This window comes from Lissotriton helveticus, chromosome 7 (assembly GCF_964261635.1).
Source record: "Lissotriton helveticus chromosome 7, aLisHel1.1, whole genome shotgun sequence".
Lineage (NCBI taxonomy): Eukaryota > Metazoa > Chordata > Amphibia > Caudata > Salamandridae > Lissotriton > Lissotriton helveticus.
This window is the reverse complement of record NC_136068.1, coordinates 281,623,874-281,635,163: the sequence shown is the minus strand read 5'-3', so window position 1 is coordinate 281,635,163 and position 11,290 is coordinate 281,623,874. Positions and strand designations below refer to the sequence as shown.

Below are 11,290 nucleotides of genomic sequence, written 5' to 3'. Positions count from 1 at the left end.
ACAAATGAAATTTTCGCAAATTTCCCTCACAAAACTGTTTCTTGTCATTTTGGAATTTCCTGATATTTAAAAGTAGAATATGGCAGAGGAGCGGACAGTTATCAGAATGGAGTTGCACTCCCCTCCCTCTACCTTTACAGCTGTAGTACTGGATTGATATTACAGAAAACATGCAAGTTGAGGAACAGAGGGTGGGTCTTTTAAACACATATCAGTACAGGATCAATGGATTTTAGCATACATCACATAGAATTATAGATGGGTTTCAGTGAATTACAGAAATGTTTATCACTGAGGGGTCCTGAGGGACACCAAATAGACAACAAATGTGAAGCTTGATTTATCTATGGTGTCACTCAGAACTCAGAGGAGAAAAAACATACATGTAATTCACTTTTTACTCATCTATAATTTTATGTGATGTATGGACCCCCTAAAATCATCTGACCCGCTCTCGTTTGCGACGCAGGGACAGATGAGTAATGGGAGAGCCACACATAAAGCGACTCCTTTCCCTATCACAAAAGATAAAACTAGCCTCCCACCCCCCTACCCTCTGTACCTTCTTTCCCTTCTCTACTATCCTGGTGCACTCTGCTTTGCCAGCGATGCACAAAAAGTCTCTGGGAGAGCCCTGCCAGAGCAGCCTGGAATTCCTTCATATTGTACATGTACCAACAGTGGGCAACAGACGAGGCCACTGGAATTACACCCTTCTGAAGCAGCAGTATTTTCCGCATAAATATGGATTTTCTTCAGTTGCTACATAATTCATCATCTGGTGCCTAATCTTCAACTTTTTACAAAAACATTTTTCCAGCTCAAAGGGATTTGAGGTAACTAGAATTACAGGGACCCTGCTGCTGTGCAGGGGAAGGCCCAATGCAAAGATTGCCTGGTCATCTTCCAGTAGCTTAATATTGTATGTGTGTGCTAAACTGGTACAAATGAGGTGAAAATGTTGCCCCTACAGTTTTGCATTGGAAACAAATATCAAAATTATGAATACTATCACAAAAATGTATTGCAGTAGTTCACACCATTTGCATTTTGTTGCTACATAATTTAGTCAACCTTGTTGCATATTTTGGTCCTCCGCTGACACAAAATCCCAGTGACCCTGGTAACCTGGTAGTTTTGTTAAAAACTGTTGCTAAGTCATAGCAGTGAATAACCAGATGTAGAAAGGTATTCACGTGGTTCTCAGTGGGAACCCTAAATGACAGTAATAGTAAGAACATTTTACATTTAAACATTAAAATTAAAACTAATCTTCAACATGGTGTGCTCAGATTAAATAAAAAATTCTAAAACTATCTTTATTTTGAAACTTAGAGAATTCCAGTGTTAGTTATTAACTTAAAAACTTCGAACTTTTCGCCTTGATTTGTTTGGAATGATCTAGCCCCAATAAAAAATATTTTTGGGAAAGTGTTAAAAAAATAAATGCGTCCTTCGGTCTTCCTCCAGGCGTTCTGCGAGTCACACCCATTTATGCCTGTGGTTTTTACCCTCACGTGTCAGCTATCTGAGGTCTCAATAACAAAGTTTGACCACGCCCCGGTGGCTGTTGGAAAGTATTAGCAACATACCTTTCTCAGTCTGTGTTATGGCAGAGCACAATGGGGCAGCGCTTCAGCGGGCCTGCTGTTCCAGGTGAGTTTGAGACATATTTATGATTGACAGTGGCGTATTTTCGGACCTTCGCGCCCTGTTGTTGTTTGCAATGACGTGAGACTGTGTGAAACTAACATTTGTTTGACCGTGCGTAGTCAGGTTTGAGCACATTACTGAACAGGTGTCTAGTCTTTGCAGCAGGATTCTGACATTTTTTATAACTCTCTTGTGTAATCTTGCTTGTCCCGACATGTGACGCATGCCCGTAGGCTATGGCATCCATTCAACTGACTCTACCACGTAGCTGCCCTCCGAGGCAATGAGGCGCGGCTTGATCCCTTGTGCGTTTTCCTCTCGACCCGCGGGTATTTGGTGCACGTAAAAAAATGTGGCATTTCTCCGGAAGGACCTCTAAGCAAGCAGGTTTTGATAGTCTCCTTAGAACTTTTATGCATCCTAGAACGACAATTATCAATATCCTCTTCTACGTGTACGACTTACAGCTTCAGTGTTTCAGTTGAAAGACAATAGGAGCATGGGTACAACGTTTTTCTTACGATCTCCCAGTGGTGTTGTCAAATACATGGGTAGCTGCGTTCTAATACTGCCTGGTCTAGATTCCAACTCATGTCTCTTCCCACCAGCTTACATTTCCTGTCTCTTTATCTCACTCTTGCAGGTTCTTTTATCTCTGCTTTCTCTCTTTGCCGCTGTTCTGCCACCCTTCTCTTCCTCCTGCAGCCTCCATTTTCTACATTTTCTGTCTTTTACTCTGGGTCAAAATCAAATGCTAAGTCCCTGGGTCAAAATCAAATGCTAAGTCCCTGTCCCCAAAACGAGAGCCGGGCCTACCACATGGAACCACCGGCAATAATCAGGCGTTGACTATTGCTTGATTACAGCAAGAGGATAGGGTAGGATGTACTAAACGTTTTTGCAGTGACAAACACTCTGAATCTGAGTTTATGATAGCAAAGGGTGGGATTGCGACAGGACACCATGTCACTATTTGGAGCTGTGTGTTGAGGGTGTCCCTTCCAAACCGTGATTCTGTACCAGAAGGGTCAACGATTTGCAACTGAAATTCTGTTCTCAAACCATTGAAAACTTACAGACTCCAAATTTGGGGTGGCAACTTAATCACAAGAGGTGCTTTACAATTACACGTCATGTTACTTGCAGTTTTCGTTGCTTTAAATCTAACTTCCACTGTCACAGTTCAGATTTTTTGCTTCTGAAATTAGCCAGTCAACTCCTGTCACTCTTGTTATTTCTTCAAAGAAAGATTACAAGCCTAGTCAAACCCAATATGGCTGGGCTTTTCCATTGAAGTATTAGTTGTAATCATTGTAAATTGTTGGATGTGTGTGGATACGCCAATGTAGTACATATGCATGATGCAGGGATTCTGCTCAGGAACAGAACTATGCTTGGGAATATAGAACATCGGCATGCAGGGACTGAGTCACCATACCACCTCAGTACCTATGAGCCCGAGTCCAACTAGCTATGGTTCCTCACTTGCCCTTCTAACCTTGCCAGAGAAGCAATTGAATTGGCACCGCAGAACACAACAATCTTGATCCTCTTAGGGATCGCTGTAAAAGAAAACACACCCTTTCACTCTCTCACATGTACTCGCCCGCAATAAAATAAACAAAAGACACAAAGGAAGTTTAGAATATTTATTCAAACTATTGTGTCCTAATATTCAGTATTTTTGCCACAATTTGAAAACAAATGCATATCAAAAATACCGCAAGCATGGCTAATGAACCATGTACTATAAAAAGCCCTGTCATGGTATAAGACAGATTAACCTAAACCCCAGCCCCATTTTCTACTGAAGCTAAATGATTATAACAAAATAAATGAATGTGTCCTTATGTAACGCAACCGGTGCTATGTAAAGTGCTCTGATACCTGATACATTCGGATCAAGTTCGCGCTATATAAAACACTGTAAAATAAAAAATATATGCCCGTTGCCTCCTTTGCGGCTAGGTCGCTTCCTACTTTGCTCGCAGTGCCTGGAGGAAGATTCAAAAAGTCTTGAGCGCTCCCGCAGACTGGGATGCCCGTTGCTTGAATTTTTTGCTGCAGTGTTGCACCGCGGGGGGGGCAGGAACCGCAACACCTAGCCTCCTTTGCAGCCAGCTGGCCTCCTACATCGCCCACAGTGCCAAGAGGCGGATTCAAAAAGCTTTGACGGTTACCCCTGCGCGGGATGCCCGTTGCCTGAACTGTTTGCTGCAGAGTTGCACTGGGGGCCAGGAACCACGACACCCAGCCTCCTTTGTGGCCAGCTCACCGCCTTATGTTGCCTGCAGCGCCAGGAGGCAGATTAAAAAACCCTTGAGTGCTCCCGCAGCGTGTGATGCCCGTTGCCTGTACTTTTTGCTGCAGTATTGCACCGGGTGGCCAGAAACTGCAACACGCAGCCTCCTTTGTGGCCAGCTCACCTCCTATGTCGCCCGCAGCACCAGGAGGCGGATTAAAAAAGCCTTGATCGCTCCCGCAGCTTGGGATGCCCATTGCCTGAACTTTTTTGCTGTAGTGTTGCCCCAGGGAGCCAGGAACCGCAACACCCAGCCTCCTTTGCGGCCAGCTTGCCGCCTACGTCGCCCACAGCGCCACCGTCCTAAGGCCCGCAGCGAACTTCCTTGATATCTAAGATGGCTTCATGGCCCAAGGTACAGTGTTTCCTCCTTAGATTAATGCAATAAGAGCAGTGGCTGGTCATGTTTGCCTGGCATGAAGAACGTTCACGTACTCTGCTTACACCATTCCTGTGTTTGATTTACGTCCTCCTTCCAGTTAGGTCCTGTGAGAAATAGGATTTCTGGTTGGCTAAGGTTTGCACCAAAGCCAGGCAGAAACCCCCACTCTAGTCAGAATAAGGGAGTTACACTCCTAAAATAACCCCTGCTCACCCCCTTGGTAGGGTTTGCATGAGCTGTGAGGCTTCTCTTAGAGGCAGTGTGTAAAGCATTTGCACATAACCAACAGTAATACTGTGTAAGCACTAGGAACGGACATCACACCTGTTTAGAAAAATAGCCAATATTTTATATACTTAAACAAGACCAAGTACGATAAAAATCCAGGGGCTATCACGGCGTTGTAAACAAACAAATCCAAACAGTTGTGGTTGACCGTGGCGTCGCGGGTCAGCTACGGTGTCGGGGAGACACGCAGACAGTACCTTTCAGAGATGCAGGTCGTCGATGAACTCTCGTTGTCACACCCATTGCAGGTCGATCTCCTCTCTGATGGAATCAGGAGTGCTGGCGTCGGCAGCAAAGTGGTGCAAAGTGCAGTGGTGCTGCGTGCAGTGCCCTCAGGTCGCAGTGTGAGCAGCAGCCCGGTGGTGGCGTTGGGTGGCGGCGTCGGTGAGACCAGGGTCGCGGTGTGAGATGAAGGCAGTGCTCGTCACCGTGTTGGCGGTCATGATGCAGTGCGGGATGAGGGCGGTGCATCGTGTAGCTTTACGAGCGGTGCCCTCGAACCACAGTGCAAGCAGCGGCATCGAGTCCGGCGTGGAGTGGCGTCGTCGGGGATACCAAGGCGTTGTCATGAAGCGAGGTGGTATGGAGTGCGGTGCCCACAGGTCGCGGTGCGAGCAGCGGCTCGGTGGCAGCACCAGCAGGCGGTGAGAGCAGGTTCGTGGCACGGTGCGGCATTGCGGCGGTGCCCTCTGCGGTGCCTTCAGGAAACGGCGTCGGCAGCGGCGTCATAGACGGCGTCAGGCTTGAAGTCTTTGCTGTTCCTGAGACTTCTTGAACAGGGGGCAAGCTCCACCTCAAGCCTTTGGAGATACTCAGCACAAGTAGGGAAAGTTCAGTCCAATCCTTTCACTGCCCAAGGCAGGAGCAGCAGCTGCAGGCCAACATAACAAAGCAACAACACAGGAAAGGGGCAGTACTCTTCCTGGCAGCTCTTCCAGCTCTTCTTCTTGGCAGGTTCCTTGATTCCAGTGAGTTCTCTGAAGTCTTTTCTATCCCTGAGACTTCCAACAGGAGGCAAGCGCTACTTCAAGCCCTTGGAGAAAATTCTAACAGCAGGATGATTAAAGCACAGTCCAGTCCTTTCCCTGCTCAAGGCAGAAGCAAACACTGCAGGCCCAGACCCCTCAAAACACAGCATAGGGACAGTACTCCTCCTCCAGCTTTCCCGGTCCTTCTTCCTGGCAGGTTCCTTAGTTCAGACGTAATCTAACTTTCTGGGGTCTGGGCCCCAATATTTATACCACAAAATCCTTTGTCCTCTGAAGGCAGAGGGGCCTGTACCTAGTTCAAACCAGTTTTGGGTGCATTCTGCCAGTGTGCACCTTCTTCCTTTGTCAGTGTAGGTCAGGGTCATCAGACTCACCACAGGAGGTGGAGCCTGCATTGTAGAGGGAAGGAACAGCCCTATTCAGGTCCCAGGTGCAACTCCTCCCACCCATCTACATGTAGATGTGTCTATTCAGCTCTGTGCTGACTCACCCTGTCTCCTGGAATCCCCCAGCCCCTGTCACTCAAACTCCATACAAGGAATACACAACCTAGCAGAGGCAGGCTTGGATGGTTAGACAAGAAAAGACCTACTTTCTAAAGGTGGTATTCTCAAACACAGAATGTTAAAACCAATTTCACTAAAAGATGTATTTTCAGTATTTTCAGGCATACTAAAGTCGAATTTCTACCATGTTCCCTGAGTCAGTTAGGATTATAGGATTTTAATAATCAAACTGCCCATTCTGGCCTATGGGGAACAGGTAGCCTTGCAATAGTGAAAAACGAAGTAGGCTGTAATTCACTATCAGGACATGCCACACACACCAGGGCATGTCCTACCTTTTACATACAATGCACCCTGCCCATGGGGGTACCTTGGGTCTATCTTAGGGGCGACTTACATGTAGAAATGGGAAGGTTTAAGGACTTGCAAGTGTCTGCACTTGCCAAGTCGACTTGGCAGCCCCAGGCCTCGCACAGGCTCTGCAATTGAAGGCCAGAGTTACACTTTACAGGCTGTTGGTGTGCGTGGCACAATTCAGTGCTGCAGCCCACCAACAGCTTTGGTCTACAGGCCCTGGCACTCGCAGTGCACTTTACTAGGGACTGACGAATAAATAAAATAGGCCAATCATGGAAATACCAACCCATAACACAGTTTAGACAGAGAGCATATGCACTTTAGCACTGATTAGCAGTGGTAAAGTGCTCGGACTCCTAAGACCACCACACTCAGGTTAGGAAAAAATAGGAGGAAAAAGCAAAAATTTTGGAGATAACCCAGCTTAAAGGGCCATTTCCAACAGGTCCTCACAATATTTATTTATTTATTTATTTATTTTGTGCAATTTTTAAAGCGCGCAAATACCCATACGGGTGTCTCGGCGCTATCGTTACAGAACTCACTTCTTAAGATGAGGTGGGGAATTAGGCAGAGAACAACCATGTTTTAAGGCTCTTTCTGAACTTGAGCAGCGTAGGGGCCGTTTTGATGTGGAATGGTAATGTATTCCACAGTTTAGCAGTAGCGATGGTAAAACATCTATCTCCCCAGCTGGCCTTTCTTGTCCGTGGGACTTTCAACAAGTAGGCTGAGGACGATCGTAAGGTCCTAAGTTGTTCCACTGGGCAGAGGGCTTTTTTTAGGAACTGTGGTCCGGAGTTGTTAAGAGTTTTGTAGGCTATACACAGAGCCTTAAATTTGATTCGGCTCCTAATAGGGAGCCAATGTAACTCTTTGATGTAAGGGGACGTGGAGGTGAATTTGGGGATGGATAGTAGGGTTCTAGCCGCGGCATTTTGCACCATCTGGAGTTTATTGAGTACCCTTTCCTGAGCGTTCAGAAGAAGGGAATTACAATAATCGGTCCTTGAGAACACTAAGGTGCTGATAAGTGTTTTGCCCGCGGACTGAGGTAAGTAAGGGAGTAGTTTTTTTATTTTTTTCAGGGTGTAGAAGGCAGATGATACCACAGCATTGGCGTGATGGAGGAAAGTCAACTTATTGTCGAATGTGACTCCTAAATTGCGGACCTTGACTACCGGTAGGGGGGGGGGACCCAACTGAGATGGCCACCACTGTGGGGACCATGCCGGATGCAAGTTCCCGAATGTCATCACCTCCGTTTTATCGGAGTTTAGTTTGAGACAGTTTGATGACATCCAGGAGCTTATCGCCTTCATTCCCTCTTGGAAGTTGGCTGCAACAGCTGTTCCATTATTGTGCACCGATAATACTAGTTGAGTATCATCGGCGTACGTTGTAAGTGCAATTCCATGCGATTTTATCACCCTCGCCAAGTCCGATACATAGATATTAAAAAGCGTCGGACTTAGCGAGGAGCCTTGTGGAACTCCGCATGGGAGGGAGAAGGTCTGGGAGGTGAATTTACCCATCTTGACTGTCTGAGGGCGATTGGCCAAGAATGAAGCAATAAGATCTTTGGCCTTGCCTCTTATTCCTAAAGCCGAGACACGGTCGATCAGAGTGACATGATCGACCGTGTCAAATGCAGCGGAAAGGTCCAGAAGTATTAGGACCGCCGCTCCTCCCCTGTCCATCGTTAGTCTGATTTCATCTGCTGCTTTGAGCAGTGCTGTCTCCGTTCCGTGCCCCTGTCTAAAGCCAAACTGAGTATCATCTAGTAGATCGTTGTCATTGATGAATTTCGAAAGCTGGATGTTCATAGTTTTTTCGAAAATCTTGGCTGGGAAAGGGAGACAGGCGATCGGTCTATAACTGGCAGGGAGGAGAGGGTCCAGAGTTGGCTTTTTTAGAAGTGGCTTAATAGTAGCCTCCTTCCAAACCGATGGGTAGACGCCTGTTGAAAACATGGCATTGCAGATAGTAGACAACGCGGGAGAAATCGCTTCTGGGATGAGATTCAGAATAGCTGGAGGACATGGGTCGAGGGGGGATCCAGATTTGGTGCTGGCTACCAGATGTTGAATGTATTCCTGATTGATGGTGTCGAAAGATGAAAAGATGGGAGAGGTGTTGATGGGAAGTGCTACTGGCGAGGGGGAAGAGGAGGAATGAGAGAAGGTGAGGAAAATAGAGCTAACCTTCTCCACAAAAAAGCTGGCCAGAGCGTCGGATAGAGACTGAGAGCCTTCTAGGCGCGGGGCAGGGGGGTTGGACAAAATTGTAACCACCTGAAATAGTTCTCCTACCGAGTTTTTCGCCTGGTTGATTTGTGACGTATAGTAGCGACTTTTTTCCGAGACTATAAGTCTTTTGTAGATAGAAAGGGCGTTTTTATAGGTCATTTTGTCTGCAGGGCTATAGTGGCGGCGCCACTGTCTTTCAAGGTTCCTGCAATGCTGTCTCTGCATCCGAAGGGGCTCTGTAAACCACTGGGCTGATGGTATTTTCCTTTTGCGGTAGGAAATTTTAATCGGGGCTAGTTTGTTACAGGCCATGTTTAGGTTTGTTAAGTAATTAGAAGATGCTATAGTGGGGTCCTGTTCATTGGGGATATGACCTTCCTGCATCATCTCTGTTAAATGGGCTAGATTGATGTTTTTCCAGTCTCTATAAGAAACTTGAGAGGAGGTTGTAGTAGAAGGTTTAGTAGGGTTAATTTCAACAAAGAAACGGATCACTGCATGGTCTGTCCAGATCAGAGGGGTTACATGGGTAATGGTTATAAAGGGACTGTTGGTAAATAGACCGTCCAGTGTGTGGCCTGCTTGGTGCGTGGGAGATTTTATCAATTGCAGCAGGCCGGCCGCTGCTAAGTCTGTGGTTAGCTGCGTAGTGTCGTGGTCGTTGGAGGCTTCTAGGTGAAAGTTAAAATCACCTAGTATGGTGAAATGAGGGGAGCCAGCAGCTGCTTCAATCATATTGCCTATGTTGGCTAGAAACTTGGATCTTGACCCAGGGGGGCGATAGATTAGCATGCCCTTAAACGTTGACTTGGCCGAGAGGCTTAATGTAAAAAAGAAAGCCTCGTATTCAGGGATATTAGATTGTGTCGTTGTGAGTTTGAACTGGTCTATACCTCCACCCTTTTTATTTTTAGGCCTGTCTAGTCTGCATACATTGTAGTTGATAGGGGTGGCAGCTCTAAAGTCTGGGCCGGAGGCTTCATCCCCCCATGTCTCTGTAATGAATAAAAGATCCAGTTTATGCGTTTCAATCAGGTCGGCAATTTCGAGCTTGTGTTTGGGGAGGGATCTGGCATTTATTAGCGCTGCTTGAACCAGTAGTGGAACAGTTGTTGAAGGTTTAGGGGTTTCCTTTATGCAAGTGGGACATTGGTATGGGCCTAGGGTGGAGTTGGTATACCCTAGATGTGGTAGAGCATGTGGTACGTCAGCTACGTGCCTGAGGTCGTGTAATTCGGCAGAGGTGTAGATGACTCTCACCGTGTTGGTAGCTGATCGTGGGGCTGGAGCGGCTAGGGGGGTAGCCCTCAGCCCGTCCTCGGCGCGGACGAGCGCAGACGAGCTTGCCTTATGCGCGCCTTCGGCGCGCATTCGTCGCGCCCGCTGCGCTCGTCCGCTGCGCTTCCGGTGGGGACACATGCTTTATGGCACAGAGGAGGGTCCAGAGGGGACGTGAGGGGGCGTGGCTACGGAGGTGGGCGTGGCCTAGCAACCGGCCAATCCCACCGCTTCAGCAGGGAAGATTGAGCCTACGTCAGCAAGCACTCTGCTGAGTAGGAAGGGTTCAAACACGGCGCAAATTAAAGAATTATGTACAATTTTAACTCAAAATAGTTTTAAAATGAGCTGTTAGTGCCCTGCTCCCGGCTGTGCCTCAAGAGCTATGAATGCTGCAATTAAACGCGGCGCTCGTGATCAGCTCGCGTTTATGTCCGAGGGGGGCGTGGCTACGGAGGTGGGCGTGGCCTAGCAACCGGCCAATCCCACCGCTTCAGCAGGGAAGATTGAGCCTACGTCAGCAAGCACTCTGCTGAGTAGGAAGGGTTCAAACACGGCGCAAATTAAAGAATTATGTACAATTTTAACTCAAAATAGTTTTAAAATGAGCTGTTAGTGCCCTGCTCCCGGCTGTGCCTCAAGAGCTATGAATGCTGCAATTAAACGCGGCGCTCGTGATCAGCTCGCGTTTATGTCCGAGGGGGGCGTGGCTACGGAGGTGGGCGTGGCCTAGCAACCGGCCAATCCCACCGCTTCAGCAGGGAAGATTGAGCCTACGTCAGCAAGCACTCTGCTGAGTAGGAAGGGTTCAAACACGGCGCAAATTAAAGAATTATGTACAATTTTAACTCAATACAATAGGTAAGAGAAAGGGCGCTCCAAGCGTCTCCAGCATGTTACCACCCCCGCACGTGCTTGACAATAGACAATTATTTAAATCGAGCTGTTGATATGGTTTCAAACGAGATCCAGCTGGTAGAATGTCGCCTTTCCCTTACAACTGGAGAGGTCACTCATCCACATACTGTTTAAAGTTGTAGTGATCCATTACCATCTCTGAGCACTTTAGGGGTAACAAGCCCTCCAGAGGAACTAAGGACCTTGACTTGCTCTGTGACAAAGGTACATAGTGTGGGTGCAGGTCCAGCCTGCGTGGGGGTTGTGCCTGGAAGAGAGCTTGTGTCTGGCTCAACAAGCACAGACGGCGGCAACTAGTTTTGCGTTTTCAAAGGGGAGAGTGGCCCAAGTACCAAGCGGGTGAGGAAAATTGCCAAATCCACTAAGCA

The 11,290-nt window shown here is 47.4% G+C and overlaps 1 protein-coding gene across 1 annotated transcript in view; it reads left to right on the top strand.

The window, feature by feature from the left end:
- The first annotated feature begins 1,571 nt into the window (after positions 1–1,571).
- The window catches only part of LOC144768422 (protein-glutamine gamma-glutamyltransferase E-like), a 370,967-nt gene continuing 361,248 nt past the window's right edge, over positions 1,572–11,290 (top strand). Inside the window, exon 1 of the mRNA XM_078652065.1 lies at positions 1,572–1,656. Coding sequence (XP_078508191.1) covers positions 1,623–1,656 — 34 coding nt within the window. The 5' untranslated portion in view covers positions 1,572–1,622. The remainder of the gene's footprint in view (positions 1,657–11,290) is intronic.